A 27,217-nucleotide genomic window follows, 5' to 3' on the forward strand; every position below is an offset into this window, starting at 1 on the left:
ATTCAGACTGGAAAATGGAAGACAACTCCCTTGTGGTCAAGGAGTGACCACCCTGTGCAAAGAGGCACAAACCGTTCCACTTTGTCGATGCTCCCGCCGGAACGTGAAGACTCAACGACACAGGACACAGACTTGTAGACATCTCTGACTCTGACCCACACCCACAGCAAAGCTGAGACCCGTGGTGGACACAAGAGACGTGGGACCAGAACTCCTGGACATCCTGCATTTTGCTAACTGCATCGGCTCCTGAGGTAACTTGCAGTTATGCATTGGAGTACGAGAAGCCCCAGACCGGAGCACCATTTGCACCAACGCTCAGCTCTCCACACTCCACGAGTCCCGCGTGGGGCCTGCTCTTGCATTTCAGCTTGATGTGTCTTTCCGGTTCCTAGTCCGTTGGCTAGTGAGCCCCCTGAATACTTTCCTTTTGAACTAAACTGCTTTCCTGGTTGCTCCAGACTTGCTCCAGCTTTTCTGCAAAGAAGAAGTGCCACAGACCTTGCTGGTCTGCACCGAAGCCAATCATCACTTCCTGCATTTGCCAAGGCTTGTTAGGTCCAATCCGGATACCGACACCGCAGTCAACTAGATCCTTCGTGGGACAGCTCGAATCCAGCTCCTGGTCATCATCGACACCTCCTGGTCCTCGTGGCTGCAGAGACAAGCTTCACCTCTTCACCTGAGATCATCGTGACATTGCATGGTTCCTTCCTGGTACCTTCCTGGTCACTGGCTAGTGACCCAGACTCTGTCCCCTCTGCTTTCAGGTTCTTCAGATCTGCGATCCACCCTTAGATCCACCGAGACACTTTTCCTCTGGTCACCTGCAGCAGTTCTTTGCAGATCTCCATAGAAAACGACGACGAAACCCAACACCAAAAGGCACCTATGCACCCGGCTTCCCGGGGTGAGGTAACACGAGTACTGCAGTGCTCCCGTGGGTCTTGACTCTCGAAGTGTCCTAGTATAAAGAGGTTTTGTCGTAGTCCATCTGGAAGTGCCCTTGAACAGTAACTTTGTAACTTCTTCGTTTCCCATTATAAGTCAATGTTAACTCACGACTGTGTTTAGACACTGCACTCGTCTCCCGTGGGCCTCCTACTTCCTAACCTTTGGTTGTTTAGTGTAGGCCCAGCGATTTCCTAGGCCCTAGGCCTACTCTCTATTTCAGATGTGGTTCTTATACCACTTTCTTAGTATATGGTTCGTGAGGCCCCTAGGGCCTTACCGTATATTGTGCAACTTATCGTATATTAATTGAGTAACTGGTGATGTACTTTTGCCTCTGACCTCATAAAGAGTGCCGACGGGTTGTGTTGAGAATAAATACATATATATTTGATATATACCTTGTGTGGTGTCCTTTCAATTGGTATTTAAGGGATTATAATTGGTAAAACAAACAGCTTCACATGCTCTCTGAAGTCTTAGCCTATGACTGCTGGTCCATGCTACCACTAGGATAGCTTTCTATAAGGTTGACTTTACAACCACCATCAATAAGGGTCGATTAGACTGGTGCAAGGTGCCCACTAGAACTAGTGGACATCATATGCCAGGCTAACTACTCACAATGCATATTATCCCCTAGCTTCTTGTAATAAGTTCAAGTTTAGCTGTATACTGCTAGTTGGCCATCTCCACAGCCTATGTGTTATCCTCCAGCCCCTTATGGTAAGTGCATCGTGTTTGTACACAGACTTTCCACCATTGCCCTTGTGGTTTCAATGATGTTGTTACTAATATGTCGAGCTGCAGGCAATGCATCAGAGAATGCTCCATTCTGGGGGGTAAAGGGGCAGAATATACCTCTTTACTCTTCTGCAGGCTGATAGCTCCTTTCAGCTAAGCAGCACTATTTACTCCATCCATTAGCACCAACTAATTCTGCAGTCTGTGTCTCTTGTTGAGCAGAGATTGAGCTTGCTGTTTGCTGTGTCTCGATCAAGAAGCCTTATTCCTTGCCACATCTCAGCATCGGGCACTTGTGTTGCTTGAGCAGCAGTGACTCAGGTCTCTCAAGACCCAGCATACTGAGCTCCTACGACTGATTTGATCTCTGCTCCTGGGGCTCACTCACTACTGCCTCAGTGCATGAAGCAGACTGCCTCATGCTTTTACCCATGACTAATAACTCCATAATACACCTTTTGGGACACACACTGTCTGTAGCAGGCTCTGTGAAAGCCATTGTGTGACTTGAGGAGGAGGTGGTGGGAATGTGTTTGGCCTTTTGAGGCTGCTTCAGCGGTTTCATCATCATTGGTGTATCAAAAGCCCACAGCCTGCCATGAATCAGGCAGTCGTCTAGGGGACCAAACACTGCCAATGCGCTGTCAAGCCAAGACTGACCAAACTACCTGCTAGAGACCTCATGGACCAACATCTGGGAGCAGCACCACAAATTAATCTTGCCACAATGTGCTTGTGAAGAGTTGATAAATCAGAGCCATACATTATTCATGTATAGTACAGTAGTAGAGAGGGAGAGAAGAGTCCTTTGTAACCTTTGTTAGACTGTCACCATCTTGATTTTTTTCACAAGAAATTCCAAAGGAATCTATGCTTCTGTTTTGTGAGGACATGTTCATTCAACAGGAATATTGATTTTGTATTGAGTTCTGAAACCTGATGGTAGACACCTTGCTCCTACACTATCACTAATTAGCGGTCAAAAGGGTAATAACTTTAATCTTACTATGTGTTAGTTGGATCAGTCATTTGAAGTTGTGCATACTTGTGCAGGTGCACTAGTGTCACCAGAAATGTTTTAAGGCATGGTTAAAGTTGACTCTGGCCCAGGGCCCCAACCTTTCAGGGGGTCCCCTGATAGAGCCATCTCTATTTTGTAGAGTCTTGACCTGAAGGCTTTCAATAATCCTTAAAAAGATTGTGTTAAATACCGTTTTCCTTTAATGTATTTTTAATGTGGGTGATGTGTGAGAATATATTACAGATATTTTGCAGAGAAATGTTGTGTTTATGTTTAAGGCAACATCCATAAAAAAAATCTTTTAGATTTTAACAGAACCTCATATATGAAAAATGGGAGGGTGTCACAGAGATTATTTGCACTAATATTAGTGAGCTGCTGCTTTGATCCAATATTGAAAACACACATCACTGTCTCTGAATGGTATACAACCGTTTCAACGCAACTTTTACAACGAATATCTTTTACAACGCAACTTTTACAACGCAGGATACATTACAACGAATGTCTTTACAACACATGTTTTTACATCGCAGGTACCTTTACAACGCATGCCATTACAACGTAAGTATTGGTAAGTATATAATTATATTAAACATTTTATTTAATTACTTTTATATAAATAAATAAATATTAATTAATTATTATATTTAAAAATAAAATATTATTTATTTAAAAAAATTATTTGTGTAATTCTATTATTAATAAATATTTTTACCCCTACACTATCCAACCCATACCCTACTATTACACCCCCCTGGAGTTAGAATAGTAATTTTAACCCCTATACTATCCAGCACTTACCCTACTATTTCACCCCCCTGGAGTTAGAATAGTAATTTTTACCCTTACACTATCCAACACTTACCCTACTATTACACCCCCCCCCCGGAGTTAGAATAGTACATTTTACCCCTACACTATCCAACACTTACCCTACTATTACACCCCCCGGAGTTAGAATAGTAATTATTTTTACCCCTACAATATCCAACACTTACCCTACTATTACACCCCCCCGGAGTTAGAATAGTAAAATTTACCCCTACACTATCCAACACTTACCCTACTATTACACCCCCCCGGAGTTAGAATAGTATTTTTTACCCCTACACTATCCAACACTTACCCTACTATTACACCCCCCCGGAGTTAGAATAGTAATTTTTACCCCTACACTATCCAACACTTACCCTACTATTACACCCCCCCCCGGAGTTAGAATAGTAATTTTTACCCCTACACTATCCAACACTTACCCTACTATTACACCCCCCCGGAGTTAGAATAGTAATTTTTACCCCTACACTATCCAACACTTACCCTACTATTACACCCCCCGGAGTTAGAATAGTAATTTTTACCCCTACACTACCCAACACTTACCCTACTCTTACACCCCCCCGGAGTTAGAATAGTAATTTTTACCCTTACACTATCCAACACTTACCCTACTATTACACCCCCCCGGAGTTAGAATAGTAAATTTTACCCCTACACTATCCAACACTTACCCTACTATTACACCCCCCCGGAGTTAGAATAGTAATTATTTTTACCCCTACAATATCCAACACTTACCCTACTATTACACCCCCCCGGAGTTAGAATAGTAAATTTTACCCCTACACTATCCAACACTTACCCTACTATTACACCCCCCCGGAGTTAGAATAGTAATTTTTACCCCTACACTATCCAACACTTACCCTACTATTACACCCCCCCGGAGTTAGAATAGTAATTTTTACCCCTACACTATCCAACACTTACCCAACTATTACACCCCCCCGGAGTTAGAATAGTAATTTTTACCCCTACACTATCCAACACTTACCCTACTATTACACCCCCCCGGAGTTAGAATAGTAATTTTTACACCTACACTATCCAACACTTACCCTACTATTACACCACCCCGGAGTTAGAATAGTAATTTTTACCCCTACACTATCCAACACTTACCCTACTATTACACCCCCCCCGGAATTAGGATAGTAATTTTTACCCTTAAACTATCCAACACTTACCCTACTATTACACCCCCCCGGAGTTAGAATAGTAAATTTTACCCCTACACTATCCAACACTTACCCTACTATTACACCCACCCCCGGAGTTAGAATAGTAATTATTTTTACCCCTACAATATCCAACACTTACCCTACTATTACACCCCCCCCGGAGTTAGAATAGTACATTTTACCCCTTCATTATACTACACTTACCCTACTATTATACACACTAGGAGTTAACATTATTAATTAAAAAATATATTAAAAAAATTAAAAATAATTACAATTATTTATCGAATAAGTTTTGTAATTTAAATAAAATTTAATTAATTTTATAAAATATAAATACTTACCTATACTTACGGTGTAATGGCATGCGTTGTAATAGCACCTGCGTTGTAATGCCATGCGTTGTAATGCCATGCGTTGTAATGGCACCTGCGTTGTAAAAATTGCGTTGTGATGGCATGCGTTGTGAATGCATGCATTATAACGTCATACATCCCTCTGAATATATGATGTAAACACATTTAGAATTTAGATGAGTGTGCATGTGCGCTGTCAGTGACCTGGCCAAAGAGGGCTTAAAAGAGTTGAAATTAGATTATGAATTCAAAGCTGTTCCGAACAGGGCCCCCCCAGTATTTGTTTGACTTAGTGCCCCCATAATCCTTAATATGTCCCAGAATATCACTTGGGGCTTAATTGTAAGTCTGGTGGCAAAAGAATTTCCAGATTTGTGGTGTGCAGCGAAGGTGGTCTCCTGACCGCCCTATTACAATTAGGGTGGTCGAACTGCCATTTCCCTGCTGCAGCTGCAAGGGAACTGCCATTCCCTAATGATATTGCAGCAGTTAGGAGGCATCAATATGCTTTGCGGGACCGTAGCAGTCCCACCAAGCATATTACAAGTTTCCTCTCCGTCATGGTTTTCATGCCGGTTTCCACTTCATGAAAACCCCGGCAGAGAGTGCCTCTGTGCCCTGGGGTGCAAGCAGAGGGGCACAACATGTGCCCTGCTGTGTGCATGCACCCCAGTTCCTGCACAGCGTAGACTTTTCAGTATACACAGTATAGCAACTGTTTTCTGGTTCCCATTGTGTTGCCCATTTTTAGTGGCACTGCTGTGGGAACGGAAAAAAAGCATGCCAGACAGGAGATAACTCTTAAACTAGTGGGCGGCCTGACCTCAGCTTTGCTGGTGCGGCAGCAGGGCAGATCCGATGCCACACGGGTGACTGTCCTGACGCATTCAGAAGCGGTCGCTCCCTTCACCCCAGCTCCTGCTTGCCTGCCTGGTATCGTTGACTGTGCCATTATATCATTGTACTCGTGCTGTATTGCAAGCGCCACTGTCTCATTGTGATCACGCTGTATTGCGAGCGCCATTATATCATTATACTCACGCTGTTTTGCGAGCGCCATTAGATCATCTCGTGGACATTTACAGGCGCTTCGGGGGTAATTCAAATCTAATCGCATCGCTTTATTTCGCGCACTCACAGCTGCAGCACGATTTAGCATTCCACCCAGTGTCTGTGCCCCAGCCAACCTCCAGTCTCGTGTTTCTGGCGCTGCCGCAATTGTTGTTGTTGTTGGTGGTGCCTCAGAGCCCGTCCCCCACAGCCCGCCCCGCCTCCCAGCTGACCCTCCCTCCCACGGACTACATAGGACACTCTCTCCCCCGTTAACGCTGTGACCGTCCTGACGCATTCAGAAGCGGTCGCTCCCTTCACCCCAGCTCCTGCTTGCCTGCCTGGTATCGTTGACTGCGCCATTATATCATTGTACTCGCGCTGTATTGCAAGCGCCACTGTCTCATTGTGATCACGCTGTATTGCGAGCGCCATTATATCATTATACTCACGCTGTTTTGCGAGCGCCATTAGATCATCTCGTGGACATTTACAGGCGCTTCGGGGGTAATTCAAATCTAATCGCAGTGCTTTATTTCGCGCACTCACAGCTGCAGCATGATTTAGCATTCCACCCAGTGTCTGTGCCCCAGCCAACCTCCAGTCTCGTGTTTCTGGCGCTGCCGCCATTGTTGTTGTTGTTGTTGGTGGTGCCTCAGAGCCCGTCCCCCACAGCCCGCCCCACCTCCCAGCTGACCCTCCCTCGCCCCCGCCCCCTCCACCATCCATATATGACAGATGCCTTAACGCGCAGCGGTCGCGCCCCATCCGCGCCGAAGGTGCGCCAAAGGTAAGCCCGTCTGCGCCCGTCCGTGCCTGGACCGCGCCCAGCGCCTGTCCCCCTGGTCCCCACCGCCCCCTACCTTCTAGAATCATATATGATGCCGCTACTCTCCTCACCCTCAATCCCGGACGCACACCACTTTGCTGCGAGGCTACTCCAGGACGTACTCACGGCCCTTTCGCCTGCCTCTCCTGCAAGTTCAACTGCTTCAGGACTCCCACCAATCCCACGTCCTCCAAACACAACTCCAACTCAAACCGCCTTAAGTGCATCCTGCTCAACACCCGCTCGGTCCACAGACATGCAACAGAACTCTGGGACCTAATCGACTCTGCGTCATCTGACATAGCCTTCCTTACTGAAACATGGATGAACACATCATCAGCTCCCGACATCGCCATAGCCATACCGGACACTTACAAGATTATCCGCAAAGACCGCACCAATCAGACAGGAGGTGGCATCGCCATCATCCACAGGAACACCATCAAAATCACAACCAGCACCGACGACAATCTTGCAACCGCCGAACATCTTCACTTCCAGATCCACACCGACCCCAGGACCACACTGAGAGGCCCCCTCATCTACAAGCCTCCAGGTACCCGCACCCAATTCAGCGATGACATCACAGACTTCTTCAGCCTACACGCCCTAGCCTCCGAGAACTACATTCTTCTAGGAGACCTCAACTTCCACCTAGAAAACAAACACGACAGCAACACCACCGCCCTTCTGAACAACCTGGCCAATCTCGGACTCAAACAACTTGTGGACACCCCCTCCCATTTATTTATTTATTTTGTCAATTTATAGGGCGCAACAGCTACCCAAGAAGGGTTTCCCGGCGCCTAGACACAGCTAGAAACAAAAGACAGAGACGGAGGGAGATATTGAAGTGGTTATTGTTCGTACAGCCAGGTCTTTACGAGCTTTCTAAAACTATGGTAGTTATCTTCCTTCCGAATGCTTGGAGGAAGTGTGTTCCACAGGGAGGGTCCAAGATAGGCAAAGGATCTGCCCCCTGATCTTGCACGTTTAAACCTTGGTATACAGAAATATGCTGCTGTCTGGGACCGGAGGTTTCTCTTTGGCGTGTAGAGGCAAGCAAGGGATTGGAGGTATTTTGGGGCTCCTCCAGTTTTTATTTTGAACATATAGTTCAAGGCCTTGAAGCGCACTCTGCTCTCTATCCTGAGCCAATGAAGGTCCCGGCGATGGTTCGAGACTCCAGCGTTCCTAGGAATCTTACACAGGAGTCTGACCGCAGCGTTTTGTGCTACTTGTAGTCGTCCAATGACAGATTTATTTGCGCCTAAATATAGGATGTTGCCGTAGTCAAGCCTTGATGTGATAAGGGCATTGACTACGGTCTTTTGTGTTGACATAGGCAACATCCACAGGATTTTCCTCAACCATCTAGCTATGGTGAGACACAATCCAGTAACCTTGCTGGCCTGCTTGTCCATGGATAAGGCGTTGTCTAGTACAAAACCCAGATTTCGAGCATGGGACACCGGGGTAGGAAGGATGCCCATCTGTTCTGGCCAATGCACGGGGTTCCAGAGATCTTTGTCTTTTCCCAAAATCAGAATTTCCGTCTTGTCGCCGTTCAGTTTTAACTGGTTTGCTGTCATCCAGTTCAATATTTTTAGTAATCCTTCCTTGAGTAACGACGGGGAGTGGGGACAAGAATTCGACAGGGAAAAAATGATTTGGGTGTCGTCGGCGTAGTTCATGAGCGTTAGCCCTAGCTTTTCAACAAGTTCTACTAGCGGTTTGAGATAGATATTAAAAAACAGAGGGCTCAGGATGGACCCCTGCGGCACTCCATGAGCTGCAGGTAAGGTGTCTGACTCGGCCTGTGCTGATGCGATCTGAAAGGTTCTATTTGCCAGGAAGGATTTGATCCACTCCAAAGCCTTTCCTCTTATGCCATTTATGTGTAGTTCTCTAATGAGCGTTTCGTGGGAGATGGTATCGAACGCCGCACTTAGATCCAATAGCACGAGTGCTACCGTCTGGCCTTGGTCAAGAAGTTTTCTGATATTTTCAGTGACACCTAGCAGGGCGGTCTCCGTCGAGAAACCGGCCCTGAAACCAGATTGCGAAGGATGGAGTAAGGAGTTTTCTTCTGCAAAAGTGGCTAACGTGGAGTGAACGTGTCTCTCAAGGCATTTTGAAAAAGCAGGAAGCAGAGATATAGGCCTATAGTTGGCCAGTATTTCTGGGTTAGCATTTGGCTTTTTCAAGAGGGGTGTCACCATGGCGTGCTTCCATAAGGCCGGGACAGTGGCGAGGTCGAGGGACAAGTTTAAGAGGTTGGCAATGATATTCAAGGCCTGGTCATCCAGTTGTTTTATAATTTTAATAGGGATGGGATCCCTAGGGGAACCAGATTTAACGGATTTTAGGATTCCCTTGAGATTCTCTAATGAGAGACTCGGCCAGGATTCCAGCAGGTTTTCGCCTAAAGCAGTGGGTTGAGGTAGGATGGGGTTAGATGGAGGGGGTGGGTCAGCGTCAGATATTTTAGTATTAATGTCTGAGATAATTTTCTCGATTTTCTCAGTAAAGAAGCAAGCTAACGCCTGACATTGTTGAGCGCTTAGGGGGGGTGCAGCGGCTGTAGTATGTGCGCCTGCCAATTCCTTAACTTTAGAAAAAAGAGTTTTGGGCATGTTAGTTGCTTCGGTGATTGTTTTTGAGACGAAGGCAGCTCTTGCCTTTGTACACGCCGCATGATAATGGTTTCTGGCTTCATGATAGCATTTTTTGGCATTAGGGTCGTACTTTTTACGCCATTTACGTTCTAATACTTTACATTTTGATTTTTCGATTTTAAGACTGTCGTTAAACCATGGGGCCGGGGAACGATGTCTACTCCCTTTGGTGTGAGTAGAAGGCAGACAGCTATTTGCTGCATTTGTTAGCCAATTTTGTGTCTCAATTGCTACATGGTCCATGTTGGATTTTGGGCTGGGAGGATTTTGTATAAGTGCCGCATTTAAAACATCGATGTCGACTGACTTCCAGTTCCTTCTATTTGTGGCAATAGTGTTTTGTCTCACACTAGGGGAGGGTGGGAAGGAAATGCTAAAGCTGATGAGATGATGGTCGGACCAGCCAGAAGGTACGGTAGCAATGTGCGTGAGTTCACTGACGTTAGATATTATGGGGTCCAACAAATGGCCAGCTATATGAGTAGGGCTGGAGTTGATAATAGGTAAATTCAGTGCAGCTAGATCTTCCAGGAAATTATAGCATGAGGGGATGGTGGGATCTTCCAGGTGTAGATTTAGATCACCCAGCAGAGAGAAATTGCTAGATGACATGTAGTAGGGGGTAATAAGATTTGCAAAGTTAGATACCCATTGAGAGGGGTTACCTGGTGGACGACCCTATCTTCACATCCAGCAAGCACATCTCCTTCGACCGCACCACTGCTCTCCACTGGACGGACCACAGCTGCGTTCACTTCAGCTACAAAACCTCCCTAACCCACATTCGCCCCCAACCCATTCCTTGGAGAAACTGGAACAAAATCACCTCCAACCAACTCCTCACATCACTCAACCAAAACCCTCCCACCCTCTCATTGGACCCAAACCAAGCGGCCACCAAACTCAAGCAATGGATCACCCACAGTGCTGACGAATTAGCACCCCTGAAAAAGCTCCATATCAATTCAACCAGCAAAAAGGCTCCCTGGTTCAATGATGACCTTAAAAAATCCAAGAAGCTCTGCCGCACTCTAGAGAAGATATGGAGAAAAAACCCAACCTCAGACAACATGGCCTCCCTCAAGTCAGCCACCCGCAACCACCACCGAACAGATTCGATCCGCTAAGAAATCAGCATTCAAGGATCGTCTCGACAACAACACTCATAACAGCAAGGAACTCTTCAACATCATCAAAGAATTCACCAACCCCACCGCAGCATCTAACGACATCACTCCCTCCCAAGACCTCTGCGACGCATTATCCTCCTTCTTCTACAACAAAATTGCGGACATCCACAACAGCTTCGAGAACTCTCCCTGCGATCAACCCTCCCCACCCCCCTCAGATCCTACTCCGCTAACCAACAACCTCAGCGCCTGGAACCCAATCACCACTGAAGACACCATTCGCCTCATGAACTCAATCCACTCTGGTTCGCCCACTGACCCTTGCCCCCACCACATATTCAACAAAGCTGACTCCATCATCGCACCCCATCTTCGTGATGTCATCAACTGCTCGTTCAACTCTGCCACCTTTCCAGAAAGTTGGAAACACACCGAACTCACCGCCCTTCTGAAGAAACCCACAGCAGACCCATCTGAACTTAAAAACTACCGACCCATATCCCTCCTCCCATTCCCGGCCAAAGTCATCGAGAAAGCCGTCAACAGCCAGCTCGCCGCCTTCCTTGAATCCAACAACTCCCTTGATCCATCTCAATCTGGATTTCGAGCCAAACACAGCACCGAAACCGCCCTCATTGCAGCGACCGACGACATCCGAGCACTCCTAGACAACGGAGAAACAGTTGCCCTTATCCTACTCGACCTTTCCGCCGCTTTCGACACAGTCTGCCACAGCACCCTCATACATCGCCTTAGCAACATCGGCATACAAGGAAAAACCTTGAACTGGATCATCTCATTCCTCGCTGGAAGAACTCAAAGAGTCCGACTTCCCCCATTCTACTCAGAGGCCACCGAAGTAATCTATGGCGTACCTCAAGGATCCTCACTCAGTCCCACCCTCTTCAACGTCTACATGAGTCCTCTCGCCTCCATCGCGCGTCAACACAACCTCAATATCATCTCTTACGCCGACGATACCCAGTTAATACTCTCCCTCACCAAAGACCCCAACACCGCCAAAACCAATCTTCACGAAGGCATGAAAGAAGTAGCCGAATGGATGAAACATAGCCGCCTAAAACTCAACTCAGACAAAACGGAGGTGCTCATCCTAGGATCTTCACCCTCAGCTTGGGATGACTCCTGGTGGCCTTCCGCGCTGGGCGCAGCACCCACACCCACAGACCATGCACGTAACCTTGGCTTCATCCTAGACTCCTCTCTCTCGATGTCCAGACAAGTCAACGCCGTCTCGTCCTCCTGTTTCAACGTACTTCGCATTCTCAAAAAGATCTTCCGCTGGATCCCCCTCGAGACAAGAAAGACTGTCACCCACGCACTGGTCACGAGTCGACTGGATTATGGTAACACACTCTACGCCGGAATCACAGCAAAATTACAGAAAAAACTCCAGCGCATCCAAAATGCCTCAGCGAGACTCATATTAGACATCCCGCGCCAAGACCACATCACCGGACATCTAAAAGACCTCCACTGGCTTCCCGTTAACAAAAGAATTACTTTCCGCCTTCTCACCCACGCACACAAAGCCCTCTACAATCTAGGACCCGAATGCCTCAACACTCGACTATCCTTCTACATACCCACCCGCCAACTTAGATCGTCCAAGCATGCCCTCGCCGCAGTCCCGCGCATCCGGAAATCCACCATGGGTGGCAGATCCTTCTCCTTCCTGGCTGCCAAGACCTGGAACTCACTCTCCACCCATCTACGCCTTACTCAGAACCACATCTCATTCAGAAAAGAACTTAAAACCTGGCTTTTCGACAAATAAGGAACCCCTTCCCCTAGCGCCTTGAGACCCTCTGGGTGAGTAGTGCGCTCCATAAATTCCAGAACTTGAACATGAACATGCCAAAGTCATAATCAGACCCTTAATATCTCCATACACTGCAGTGATCCTGCTGAAAGCAGCATCATGATTGGTCTGAGCACTGTGATTCGGTGCTCAGATAGGCAGTGAGAGCCTGAGAATGTTCTGCACCCAGGCATAATACAGCCAAGATTGGAGAACATGTAAAGTGGGTATGGCGGTTTGGCGGACCAGAGATGGCCAGCCAAATCGTCTTGTGCATACCATTCCTCCCCCTGCTGGCTGACAGCCCAGCCCCACCCCTTAATCAAAACGAGGCCAGTGCTGTGAAAATATAATGATGATAACGTTTTGTTATTATCTTTTTATTTTTCCTGTGGGGTGATGCTCCTCTGCCTTAGCTGAGGCTGAGACCGGTCCCTATCAGGATATTCATTTTTGCCCTCACTCTGGGTGTGAAAAAATTATTCACTGGGGGTGGGACTGTGGTGTGGGCAGGGGGCAATAACAGCCATTGCCAGCCTTTTTTGTAACACTGCAGAGACACTTTTGCTAATAAAGCGGCCACAAAGGAGGTAATCAGAAAATAAAATCACCTGCTAGTGATCTGAAAGTGCATGGCGTGGGGGAGATCTGCAGTGGGGCAGGTGGGGTTAAGGACAGAGTACTCCGAATCTGTAGTGCGGCAGGTGGGGAGAAGGGCCGAGTACTCCATGAGGATCCGCAGTGGGGCAGGTGGGGTGAAGGGCAGAGTACTCCGAAAAGATCTGTAGTGCAGCAGGTGGGGTGAAGGTCAGAGTACTCCGAAAGGATCTGTAGTGCGGCAGGTGGGGAGAAGGGCAGAGTACTCCGAAAAGATCTGTAGTGCAGCAGGTGGGGTGAAGGGCAGAGTACTCCGAAAGGATCTGTAGTGCGGCAGGTGGGGAGAAGGGCAGAGTACTCCGAAAAGATCTGTAGTGCGGCAGGTGGGGAGAAGGGCAGAGTACTCCGAAAGGATCTGTAGTGCGGCAGGTGGGGAGAAGGGCAGAGTACTCCGAAAGGATCTGTAGTGCGGCAGGTGGGGAGAAGGGCAGAGTACTCCGAAAAGATCTGTGGTGCGGCAGGTGGAGTGAAGGGCAGAGTACTCCGAAAGGATCTGTAGTGTGGCAGGTGGGCATGGGCGTCCGCAGAAATTTTTCCAGGGGGGGGCAACATTTTTACTTCATCACCATCCTCCGACATGATTGAGCACAAGTATTAAATAAACAAATTAAAAAATCTAATAAGACAAAGAGCTTAAATAAACAAAGAAACCCATGGGGTGGGAGAAAAATCATGTGAGGCTTCACAGCAGATTACCTGGCAACCACAATGAAACAGAGGAAAAAACAAAGAAGCATTGGCATAGCCAATAGTTTTCGCGTTTGGGACCTTCTAAGTGTTTAGCCATGCAACACTTGAAGTTGTTGCACCAAGGATATTGTGGGGAACAGCCTTTATGACGCGGCTGTTACACCGCCGTGCCGTTACAACGCAGTTTTTCCAACGCAAGTCGTTACCACGACTTGCGCTGGAGGGCGCTGCAGGACAAGGAATTTTTTAATTTACTATCCAACACCTTCCCTACTGTACGTAAGCTGGTGTTAGAATAGTAAATTAAAAAATTCCGAAGTCCGCACCCCTCCAACGCAAGTCGTGGTAACGACTTGCGTTGAAAAAACCACGTTGTAACGGCACGTGGTGTAAATGCACGCATTGTAAAGCCGTACATCCGGATATTGTACTAGACAACTAAACACTTCTAAAGTCCCAAAGGGGAGGCCTATTGGCTATGTCAATGCTGTTTTTTTTTTTAAATGACAAGCGGTGCTATATGGCTCCGGCTGCCACTTAGTCCACCACATCCCACGTAGATGCTGCAGCCATCTTTGAATGGTTTTAAAGCCAATTCAAAAGCTGTCACCAGTGTATGTGAATCCCTATCTCAACTGTGAGACTGCTCTCCTGCTTCCCAATTCTATTAAATACAAATGATGTAAAAAGAACATCCCTTTCTGAGCTGCACGGCTCATCCTATCCACGTTTCATGCGCAGATTTGAAATACTGATGGTTTGGGCTTCCCGGAATTCAACTGGTTGAGAGGTAGACAGGTGTAGAGAGGTAGAGAGAGAGAGAGAGGTGTAGAGAGACAGAGGTAGAGAGAAGTAGAGAGAGAGGTAAAGAGAGAGAGGTAGAGAGGTAGAAAGAGGTAGAGGTAGAGGTACGGAGAGAGAGAGAGGTAGAGAGAGAGGTAGAGGTGTAAAGGTAGAGAGAGAGGTATAGAGATAGAGGGAGAGGTAGAGAGGGAGAGGTAGAGAGAGAGAGAGAGAGAGAGAGAGAGGTAGACAGGTAGAGAGAGATGTAGAGAGAGAGGTAGAGGTAGAGAGGTAGAGGTAGAGAGAGAGTGGGAGAGGTAGAGAGGGTGAGAGAGGTAAAGACATAAAGAGGTAGAGAGAGAGAGGTAGAGAGAGAGAGGTAGAGAAAGAGAGGTAGAGAGAGAGGTAGAGAGAGAGGTAGAGATGGGTAGAGAGGGGTAGAGTGAGAGGTAGAGAGAGGTAGAGAGACAGGTAGAGCGAGAGGTAGAGGTAGAGGTAGGGAGAAAGGTAGAGAGGTAGAGGCAGAGAGGTAGAGAGAGAAAGAGGGGTAGAGAGAGAGAGGTAGAGAGAGAGGTAGAGAGAGAGAGAGAGAGAGAGAGCAGTAGAGAGAGAGAGAGGTAGAGAGACGTACAGGTAGAGCGAGAGAGAGAGAGTGGTAGAGAGAGATAGAGGTAGAGTAATAGAGGTAGAGAGAGAGGTAGAGAGAGAGAGGTAGAGGTAGAGGTAGGGAGAGAGAGAGAGAGAGAGGTAGAGGGAGAGAGGGTGAGAGGTAGAGGTAGAGAGGTAGAGAGAGAGTGGTAGAGGGAGAGGTAGAGAGGGAGAGAGAGAGGGAGAGAGGGAGAGAGAGGTAGAGAGGGAGAGGAAGAGGGAGAGGAAGAGAGAGAGGTAGAGAGAGAGAGGTAGAGAGAGAGGTAGAGGTAGAGAGGTAGAGGTAGAGAGGTAGTGGTAGAGAGGTAGAGAGAGAGGTGGAGAGAGAGGTGGAGAGACAGGTAGAGAGAGAGAGGTAGAGAGAGAGGTAGAGAGAGAGTTAGAGAGAGAGGTAGAGAGAGAGAGAGAGAGAGGGAGAGGTAGAGAGAGAGAGGTAGAGAGAGAGAGAGAGGTAGAGAGAGAGAGAGAGAGAGAGAGAGAGATAGCGAGAGGGAGAGAGGTGTAGAGAGAGGTAGAGAGAGAGGTAGAGAGAGAGAGGTAGAGAGGTAGAGAGAGAGGTAGAGGGAGCGAGGTAGAGAGAGAGGTAGAGAGAGAGGTAGAGAGAGCGAGGTAGAGAGGTAGATTGGAGATCCTAGCATTTCCAGAGCATTAAAGGCACTACTCATTTGTAATGTCTTTCCTTTCACTGCACATCCTGCTTTATCTAAATAACTAGGGCCCTCAAATACAAAAGGATGTTGTGGTCATAAAGCTTACAATTTGCAGCATCACAGTGGTTGCTACTGCAAAACCCCTTTTTAGAGTTATGTTATGTTATGTTAATGTTATTTTTATAGCGCACAGCTGCCCCAGTGTATAACCTTCATGATTGACAAAAGGGGTTCTGCATCTTACTTCATATTGGAGTTTGGAGGGGCAGTGGAAAGGGTGCTATCTTCAAATTGCAATTTACAATGACATATATCAATGGTTTTTAAACGCAATGGCAGTCGCAAACCGTTGATCGGATACCAACACTGAGCTGCAGTTGGTACATGATTCAGAAAAGAAAAGTTGTCCCTGTGGGACGGCTTTCCCTTCGTGAATCATGGCAGGCGACAGTGAGTACAGACAGTTGTTCAGGTGCTACACTCGATACTGCAATGAACATGAGGGACTGCCCCTTTGGAGCTCAAGGCGTAAACTCTTTAATCCATCTCATATGCAGACCCTTCTGTAATACTAGTGCTTATGGTGCAAAAAACAGGCATATCGTGTGTGGTGCAGACACTTCTGTTCAGTTTTAACTCTTTTTCAGTTGTCAACAAAATATTTTAATTCATATTTTGGTTTCCATTGTTAACAGTTTTTTAATATATCCATTATTTTATTTTATTTTAGAAATAATGGATATATTAAAAAACGTATAACAACAGTTAACAATGGAAACCAAAATATGAATTAAAACTGATTATTACCATGGAAAAGAAATTGATGAAACTTTAATGTTCGCTGAAAAGTGCACACATCCATCGGAACAGAAGTGTCTGCACCACACACGATAGGGTGTACGAAAGGGCGCCTAAAGAGTAGGTACCAGGATGTAGTAGCACCAACAAAAGAAAGGAATATAGCTTGAGTACAAATAAATCACGAGTGCACAGAAGGACTTTCCAATTGATCTCGCAAAAAACAGGCAGACACACCCATTGCATCTCTGGGCAAATTGTGTAATTCGGTGCTGGCGTTAATGAGGCTTCAATGGTTTTCACCCCTTCCTAGGGCCCCTGGCTGCAGCTCCACTCTTCCTTAGCTTGAAAGTGTGCCACCCCCCCCACCCCCGAAATTTGACTCTAGGTGCGCCTTTGCTTCAAGCTGTGGGAGCAGCCAGGCCCGGACCTTCTCTCTTGCCCATCAGCAGGACCGTCATTGCAAGCACTTTCTCACGCTTTTAAAATTGACGGCCCTGCAGACAAACACCACCGTGGGGGCTGTCAATAGTGCTGGACCGGTGTTCCAGGGGGGGCAAGTGCCCCCCCTTGCCCTCCCCTGCGGACGCCCATGCAGGTGGGGTGAAGGGCAGAGTACTCCGAAAGGATCTGTGGTGCGGCAGGTGGAGTGAAGGGCAGAGTCCTCCGTGAGGATCCGCAGCGGGGCGGCTGGGGTGAAGGGCCGAGTACTCCATGAGGATCCGCAGTGGGACAGGTGGGGTGAAGGGCAGAGTACTCCGAAAGGATCTGTAGTGCGGCAGGTGGGGTGAAGGTTAGAGCAAAGACTCTGGCTCTACCCTAACAGGTCTGCAGTGATAAAGCTGCTGCGTGCTGCCACATATTACCAGCTTCTAGGCATTTTTTCAAGTTCAAAATAAATAAAAGTGAGTATTTTACAAAGAGTGTTATTTAACGTTTCTAATGGAGTGGTATAGGGGCATATTATCAAGGGTGGCGATAGGGAATTTTCGCCTCTTTAGCGGCCTGTTTTCGGCCGCCAAGCGGCGATAATTTTATCGCCCTATTAGCAAGCTGTCGCTAACAGCAGTTAGCGACAGCTTTTAGGTGATAGCGAGCGGTTTGGGGCCCGCTTTGCATGTTAGCGATATTTATCGCTAATGACATGCAAAGTGGGCGTACCCAAACTGTTAGCGACTAAAACAGTCCGCTATCGCCTATTAGCAAGGCAGGCGTAGCGATGGAAATATTTGCGCTAAGCCGAATATCTCCAAATACTAACACCTGCCCAGACCAGTTCTTAGCCATGTTATCCAGCAGGATAACATGGCTAAGAGCATTTTGTCGCTAATGCGTGAATATCGCTGTATTCTCAGCGATATTCACGCATTTCGCTGCTATCGCCGGAAAATGTATCGCTTTGGAGATAAACGTTGCTAATAGCACGTTATCTCAGCCATAAATTCCGGCGATGCTCAGCGATAAAAAAATCGTCGCTAGGCCTATTTAGCGATAAATATCGCTACTTGTTGGTAATATGCCCCATAGTTATTTCATGGTATCGTAATTACAGAAGTGAAGCATTTTCACTATTACTTACCACAAAGTCATTGTTCTTCTGCAGCTAACAACCATTGATAAGGCCTTGGTTCAAGTGTGAGTCAGTTGTTCTATTATACATCTGGATGCAATAACAGAAAGAGGCAGCAAAATACCAGTCAGGCAACAGAGTTTTTATATTCTATGTTTAAGTCTCGGCCTTTATTACATAGGTTACACCCCTTTTAGAGACCCCCCCAGTTTTTACAACCAACTTAAGCCTTGGGTACAGTCCTGCTCGGATTCTAATTCCCAGCAGCCTCTCTTCTGAACAGATGCCAGCCTCAGGAAAACTGGAGAAAAAGAATGCACAGCCTAAGACCTTTAGATATTGGGGCTGTTTCTTGAACATCATCCCTGCTCTCCAGGACTTCAATGAAGCCAAAATCCTGGAGCCTATCCCTGGCATGCCCTCCTGCGACCTATGTGACCTTGTCTATTGGTTTGTCTCGCTTAGTCACAAGGTTGGCAGCATGACGTCATAGGAGCGTCACTGTTTCACTTTTTCTAGTTTCTTTTTCATTGACCATTAACAAGAAACGTTATAGTTCTGGATTTTAATTTGAATGTTTTAACTTGCTTAATATATTGCTAACCTCTTCTCCTGCTTTCTTGACTTTTTTAATTTCTTCTTAATAAAGTTTATTTTAGTTTACTATAAAGTTTAAAGGCTCACTTTTTTCTGGACTGCCTTGTCTTCAAATGCCTTGTCTGGTTGTGTTCTAAAAACACAGTACCTCATGCATTTTGAAAGAATTACGAGGCACACTATCAAGCCCCAGCGATAATTATCGCTGTGCGTGCTTAGTATGCTTTTAATTATCGCTTCTAGCGCTGGAATATATCACCAAGCTAGCACTGTATCATCAACGCTTAGCGCTATGGCGATAAATATTCTAGCGAGAGTGGGCTTTTCCATGGAACATCGCTGGTTTTCCCGCAAAACGGACGCTTAAGTGGCAATAATTGTATCGCCAGCCCTTGATAATATGCCCCTACATGAGTGCATGGCCCCTGCTATCAAAAGTGAGGCAATAACAATAGTAAGTAACCATGTTAATCCGGATGGCTTCCTTTAAGGGTGGGCTGGATAAGCCGAGTTCCAGGCGCCACGCCCTTGGAACTGGTAAATAGAAGGCCACTGAGTGAAAATAAGGCAGCCCACGTGCCCTTTACGCTGCCCAGATGTGAGGATCATGCTCGGATTCGTTTATTGAATATTGAACAGTATATCATCCATCCAAGAGGGATGTACGACATCACAACGCGTTCCATTACAACGCGTGCTATCACAACGCGTGCTTTCACAACGCGTCCCTTACAACGCAAGTTGTTACCACGACTTGCGTTGGGGGCGCGAATTGAGAATAGTATAATTTACTATTCTAACACCAGTCCCCGTGGACACTAGGGAAGGTGTTGGAATAGTAAATATACTATTCTTAATCCTCTAGCGCCCTCCAGCGCAAGTCGTGGTTACGACTTGCGTTGTAACGGACGCGTTGTGAAAGCATTGCGGAGTAAAATCCGCGTTGTGAAGGATGTTCCCCATCCAAGAGGTATTTAGAAGTGAAATTCAGTGAAAATGAAGGGTAGCACCGCAGTTGTTATATACATGGATTATTGCATCTCTTGAAAGTAGTTCCACCCACTAATCAAGAGATTTACCCTTTGTCTAATGTGTTTTTTCCTGCTCAGGACGAAATTCTCCAGAAAGGACAGGCCTCGGACTATTACTGGATAGGGCTTGTGTACAGGGAGGCCGACGACCAGCCGGTGTGGCTCCATGGTGCGCCTCTGGAGCAGAACAGGTACAGTATGCTCTGTTATAAATCAACCAACAGCACATACAGTAGTCCAACCCAACTGCCAAAGATTTTGACAACACCTTGTAAACCTGACAATCCGCCAAAAAAATACACCTCTCCAAGGGCGGCGTAACCAGAAGAGCTATCTTTATTTCTCCTCTGCTTTTCCCCTCTCTGTGCTACATTTTGTAGCACTCATAGAAAGAGGAAAAAGACTCTCAGGATTGTTTTTGTGGAGGAAGGTGCCCCTTCCTGCACAAAAGGAATCCTGCTGACAAAACAGACACCCTTGCACCATGGTGTAAAGTTGCCTGTGTTGGAGCTAGGCAGCCAAAATGACACCAGCGCAGAGGTAAAGAGGACAGAAATTTGTCATACTGCATAAATATGGCCCACTCCTGCCCTTTCTCTGTGATGCACAGCAGCGCAGCACTGTAACTTGCTGTGCTGACCTGCTCCTCTAAAGTCATAGATAGGGCCCATAGGGGTACATTTACAAACATTTTGCACTTGGTTAGCGTCACAAATTGACGATAGCCAGCACAAAATATTTTTTACCAATTTACTATCCAGCGCGAAACGTATTTTGCATTGGAAAGTTCTTTACAAGTAACGCAAAGAAGCACAAAGTATTGCTTTGCGTTACTTGGCACCAAGGGGGTGTTACATGGGTGGTACAAGGGTGTTCCCATGCAGGCACCCATGCGTTTTGACAGAAAACTGAATCTACAAACAATTGTAAACTGGATTAAGCACCAAAAGTTAACGCCATCTGAAAGGAGGCGTTAAGAGGAGAAATGTTTTTATTTTTTCTTTCTTTCTTTTCTTAGTTTGCATGCATGCTGCACTGTGCAGCACACATACAAAGTGGGAAAGGCGTTTGAACTTGTCTAGGCATAGTATTTTGTGTAGGAATGGTTCCTTCCTGTACAAAACCTATGCTTGACTCAGGTCCGCACCTTAGTGCTATGGCTCTAAGGTGTGTGCGTGGTGCATGACAGCTGAAATCAGCGCTGGCGCTAGGGAAAGGGGAGGAAAGTACCACATCCATGTAGATATGGCACTCTTCTGCTCCCTGCCCTGTCTCGTCTCACAATGCAGAGCAGCCTCTGTTAGGGCTGTGCTGTTTTGCGTGCCTTTCTTGAACATCTGCCCTAAGGGGCAGATTTATGATAACTGGCGCATCCCCAGGGATGCGCCAGTTATCTTGCGCCGATGCTCCGCCACCCATGGTGCGCCGCATTTACAATGCGGCGCACCATGGGGCAAAAACGGCACAGATGCGTGACGCATCTGTGCCGTAAAGGTGGCGCATTGCTGGAGTTGCGTTGCAAGCGCGACGCAGCTCCAGCAAGGCTCGGGGGTGCCCCATCTTTGCAATGCTGCGTCAAGACCTACGCCTGCTTCAAGCAGGCGCAGGGTTTTGAGGCAGCATTGGCCTGAAAGTGACTGAGTGAAATCTTATAGATTTCACTCAGCCACTTTTGCGAGGCGCACCTGCCCCGGAACGCCCACCCTGCGCCGGAACGCCCACAAGCGGCGCAGGGCTTTACAACGTGACGCATCTGCCTAGATGCGTCACGTTGTAAATCGGTCGTAGGGATGCGCCACGTTTACGCCGCCTTGCGTGACGCAACAGCGGCGTAAACGTGGCGCAAGGGCTTCATAAATCTGCCCCTAAGTGTTTTACCTGACGCAATACCTGCTTATTGCTAAAATTAAATTATGTAGCACTCCGAAACTTTTTTAAATTTAATAAACCAATTTATCGATTCACAGTAACATTTGTATAACTTAGAACTTAAGGAAAGGAGTAACGGACAAGAAAGCGAGGTAGCAGAGAAGTATAGTCTGAACACCACCCAGGTTCTTCCCTATAGATACTATAAATTGTGTAACACAAAATGCGTGAGAAACAAAATAATTGTCCTTGGATGTCAATATGTTCCAGCTGGAGACATAAGAAAGAATGTGACAAAGGTCATTGGGTACCACAAGCAGAGTTGTTTAGTGCCAGGAGGGGAGCATTACCTAGACTGAATGGGTAGTTACTAACGTATGCAAACAAGCATGGTCGCCTGCGCAACAGCCATCCTGTAAATGTTGCTTCGAAATGTAAAATAAAAAGCATAGCAAGACGGTTGACATTCTTATGCATGCATGTGCATCAGTAACATAGCACAGACTTTTCGTAAAGTAAAAAAAAGTCATATCAAGATGACCACTGTGCTTGTGTGCAGGCACAGTGGGCATCTTGGAATGATTTTTCTTTTGCTTTAAAAATATTAAATCCAAGATGGCTGCTCTGCATACATGTGCACTCCTAGCAACCATCTGGGGAAATAAATAAAGTGCTGTCACAGCCAAAAGGTTTGTGTCTCTTTGTCAATGGTACCATATTGTGGCTTTGCCATGCTTGTTTTATATCTATAAAAAATTATAAGTAGGTGAAATGGTTAACATCTGTGATGTACCACAGTGTAAGATTCATGATTGGCCGAGCTGTCAGTGTTTGTCTTTAGAAGCAATTCAAAATATTGGTGCGGCGGGTGACATGCAGTGAATTCAATATAAAGAAGCAAAATAGAGAGTCTTATCCACAGGATGTGTATTTGGTTTTCTTGTATTATAATTACAAAAGGTTGAAAGAAAAGATACTGGACAGAAGTTAAAAAGATATCAACAAAGAGTTATGTGCCCCATAATGTGACTCATACTTATTGAACCTTGCCTGCATATATGTATGTACATAAGCTTGTAAGTACCTATGTGTGTAGTAGTACTTGTAAAGCACACACATAAGCCGATAACAAAGCACCACTGAAAACTGAGTGGAAGACCTAGATTGCGAATTAAGATGATTTACAAGGCGGTGCATAAACCATAGGTTTATATTGTGTGTGGTGGTGTGGGCCTGACTTGCAAATGACCACATCTGCAATAACCCAATCAGCTCTTGATCTATAGTGTCACCCGCGTGGTTTCTGCAATAGACTCTTTCGGCTTCTGTCTTTCTCCTGCTCACTTTCCTTTATATTCTCTCCTGTCTGGGTGGGCTTGTGGCACCATGAGTGGTCTGTGCTCTGGTTTCATCTCTTGCTAACACCATGTCTTTCAGGTTTACAGTGAAGAAGAGGAAGAACGACAGCAACTGCGCCTCTCTCGCCAACAACGAGATCTATCCTGAAGCTTGCCACAGCCAGAAGAAATGGATCTGCGAGAAAAGAGTATTTCGGTTCAACCTATGAACCTCATTTTTGATGATGTCAGGAGCAAATGTTTGATTATTGATTGGGATCCAGCATCTGAAGGCTCCATGCCGTTAGTCGGCCAAACCTGACAAATGTGAAACTAGAGGTGGCAGCTCCACCATGGGATCCTGAATCGCAGGAAGAGCCCGGGCCATACTCGGATCCCGACAATCCTTGATACCCTAGTATGCTTCACACATTGCTTACGTGAACGTTTCCACAGAAGTAGAAATGTCCAGCGGCTGCCTCATTTGTCCACCTGGTGATCAACCTTTAGGGATTTCCTTTGCCTGCTGCACAGCTGACCTCCATTGCTTCTCTATGTTTTTCCATTGGATGCTAAGGCTCAAAGTACCTTTGACCTCACAAACTCACTCTTAATATGTATGGACACAAAGGAAGACTGGAGGGTTTCATTGTTTCCTCTGTTACTGTAGTGGTATTTGTTGCACTGCATGGTTTGGTTATAAATAAATTGTATGATAGTAATTGCTATACTTAATGTTTTAGGGGTGTGTTTCCACTAAAAGTGTTTTATGTTTTGCTTAATACCTTCGCCGCCATTTGATGAATCTGAATGACTCTTCACAAAAATAAAGTTGATCTTTTTTGGTAATCTGTGCTTTCCCCTACAGAAAGAAATCACTTAACAGTATTCTACCAAACTCGCATGACACTTAAGCTACACTCAGGAAAGTGCATTTGATTGGTTAGCAGTCAATCTATTCAGGAATTCCTTTTCAGAAGTTATTCTCACAAGAATGTGTTGGGTGGACTAGAAAAGGGTTTGCATTTTATGGCAATTTTGACTATTTCTTTTTTTTTGATTGCGTACAACTTAAGTGACCATTGATGCATTTGAATATAGTTTCACAGATGCTTAGCAAGCTTAGCTTACCCTTGAAATTTGAAAATGTGTGAAGGTTTGTTAAGCGGCCACAGTTAAAAGGGTGGGAGGAAAAAAGTGCTTGTTTGCTAAAAATGTTGGCCTCATTTGAGGTTTGGTGACATTTAGCATGTTTCATCTTCTGAGTATTTGACAAGATTTATGAAGATCCGTTAAGGGGGGCAAATTTACAACAAGGGGCCAAAGCGTCTTAATAGGCTAATATTTAACGCATCTACGTGAAATATGGTAGAAAACTATTAGCAAGTTAAGACCTTTTTTGGAATCTCAGCTCCTGTGCTGACCCAACATAGGGGCGCAAAGTTATGTTAAACCGGAGAGTAAAGGAATCATTTATTTGCAAATAACTTTGGTGCAGTTTTTGCAGACACATAACATATCTTCCTTACATGAACAGAGGAAATTGGTAGCAGTGGTATAGAGATATTCTGCGTCTGCTAACAGCAAACACAGAGGGCCTCATTTATGAAAAGTGACGCACTGCTGCGTGAAAACAGCAATGCGTCACTTTTCACTGCGCCCTCCTTGCGACACCAATGATGCGTCATATTTACAGTATGACACATCATGGCGCAAGGAGTTACAGATACGTCAGTATTTCTGACGTATCTGTATGGCGCAAAAGTAACGCATTGCTTGAGTTTGTCACAAAAGCGACGCAACTCCAGCAATGTGTCCTTTCACATGGGGCAAGCCCCATGTGAAAGGGCCTGCGTCAGTCTTACGCCTGCTGTGAGGCAGGTGTAAAAAATTGACGCATTTGTGTCCTAGAAGTGGCGCAGTGAAATCTTATAGATTTCAGTGTGTCACTTCTAGGACCCTTTCTTGCGTCAGAACGTCCCCCATGCATACATTATACCTGGCGTAGGTATCATGTAGCGCAGGGGTTTACAAAGTGACGCATCTACTTAGATGCGTCACTTTGTAAATTTGGTGCAAGGCACATTATTTACACTGCTGGTGCGTCACAAAAAGTGACGCACCGGCGGCGTAAAAGTGACGCACGGTCTCATAAAAGAGGCCCTGAGTATGTAAAGACAATTTAACGTTTTGTGCTCCACAGGCCAACACTGTGCCACCATAATAGAGTACAATATACATGAAAAAGAAACCTTCTTAACATAACAAAATTATACAAATACACCCAAATTCATTTGAAAGTCTTCTTCTGAAAGTAGGTCAGTTTTCTTCGTGAGGGTTCAGTGACCCAGTATTGCTTGTATTTTGTACATTGGGAGACAGCCGACCTGTGCTTAATCTTAGATGACTTTTTCAAGGCTGTAAGGTCAATTAATACATACTATTATCACAGAATAGAGAGTTGGACAAATGCTCCTGTACATCCCTCCAACATGACTAAAATATCACAACAAGATACTGTGCCAATGAGATGGACCAAAATCTCATAAGAAAAGCAGATACCTAGACTTTAGGAAAATGGTCAATCTTTATAGTTATATATTTTGGGATTGAGTTTTTATAAGGGGAAACCATCCTTTATGGAAGAGGATGCCTCACGCACATAATAGTGTCATGCTTCATCACCGGCATCCTCTCCCCACCCTCGTAAGATAGTACCACCCGGCGAACATTACCTCCTCAAAGACATGGTGGTAGGAAGGAGTTCTTGAATAAAACTACTGGACAGTAGGGTCAATCAATCAATCAAAATATTTATAAAGCGCACTACATACCCGCTAGGGTTTCAAGGCACTGAGGGGGGTGGGGGTGGAGTGCTGCTACTGGCCGAAGAGCCAGATCTTGAAGAGTCTTCTGAAAGTGAGTAGGTCTTGGGTCTGTCGTAGGTTGGTGGGGAGAGTGTTCCAGGTCTTGGCGGCCAGGTAGGGGAAGGATCTGCCGCCGGACGTCTTTCGTCGATGGAGCTGTCGGGTGGGGGTGTAGAAGCTGAGTCTGTTGTTCAGGTAGGCTGGTATGGTGTTGTGGAGTGCTTTGTGTGCGTGGGTGAGGAGCTTGAATGTGATCCTCTTGTCTACGGGGAGCCAGTGAAGGTCTCTCAGGTGGGGGGAGATGTGACTGCGGCGAGGTACATTGAGGATCAGTAGGGCGGAGGCGTTTTGGATGCGTTGGAGTCGTTGTAGGTGTTTGTCCGGGATATCTGTGTAGAGTGCGTTGCCGTAGTCTGTCTACTGCTGACGAGGGCCTGTCACTGTTTTTCTTGTTTCTGTCGGGATCCACTTGTAGATCCTGTGGAGCATGCGGAGGGTGTTGTAGCAGGAGGAGGAGATTGCGTTGACCTGTGTTGAGATGGACAGGGAGGAGTCGAGGATGAAGCCCAGATTGCGTGCATGGCCGGTCGGCGTTGGCGGGGTTCCCAGTGAGGTTGGCCCCCAAGAGTCGTCCCAGGCAGAGGGGGTGGGTCCGAGGATGAGGACCTCCATCTTGTCCGAGTTCAGTTTCAGACGGCTGCTTCTTATCCATTCGGCGGCGGCCGAGAGTGGGTCCAGATAATCTACAAATACCTTTGAGTGCCTCAGTTATCACCTTTATTAATAAGAACTCTAAGTAAAACACCATATCAGGTGGGTAAGAAGAGATAAATGACTCAAACCCATCATGCAAATACCAACATGTTTCTGCTCACAATAACTAGCCTAACTGGTCTGGGGCATTCGTCAGGGCTATAGGACTCATAAATCTAGACAGCAGTCTCAATCTATCCTAGCAGGTAATGATGCTGCATCACTGATTCACCTATGCAACCACCCACGTGAGTCCTAGCTGAGTTATACGAAACATCTTGAGAGAACAACCTATGAGGAAAAATGGAAAGACATAAGCATATTTTATATGATGTAACCGGTAAACTTTTTCATATTAGGCT

The 27,217-nt window shown here is 46.2% G+C and overlaps 1 protein-coding gene across 1 annotated transcript in view; it reads left to right on the top strand.

Moving 5' to 3' along the window:
- LOC144767844 (killer cell lectin-like receptor subfamily F member 1) overlaps positions 1-23,780 on the top strand; it is a 192,671-nt gene extending 168,891 nt beyond the window's left edge. Inside the window, exons 5-6 of the mRNA XM_078651209.1 lie at positions 20,108-20,220; positions 23,336-23,780. Of these exons, the coding sequence (XP_078507335.1) occupies positions 20,108-20,220; positions 23,336-23,465 (243 nt within the window). The 3' untranslated portion in view covers positions 23,466-23,780. The remainder of the gene's footprint in view (positions 1-20,107; positions 20,221-23,335) is intronic.
- The last annotated feature ends 3,437 nt before the right edge of the window (positions 23,781-27,217 follow it).

This window comes from Lissotriton helveticus, chromosome 7, assembly GCF_964261635.1.
Source record: "Lissotriton helveticus chromosome 7, aLisHel1.1, whole genome shotgun sequence".
Classification (NCBI taxonomy): domain Eukaryota; kingdom Metazoa; phylum Chordata; class Amphibia; order Caudata; family Salamandridae; genus Lissotriton; species Lissotriton helveticus.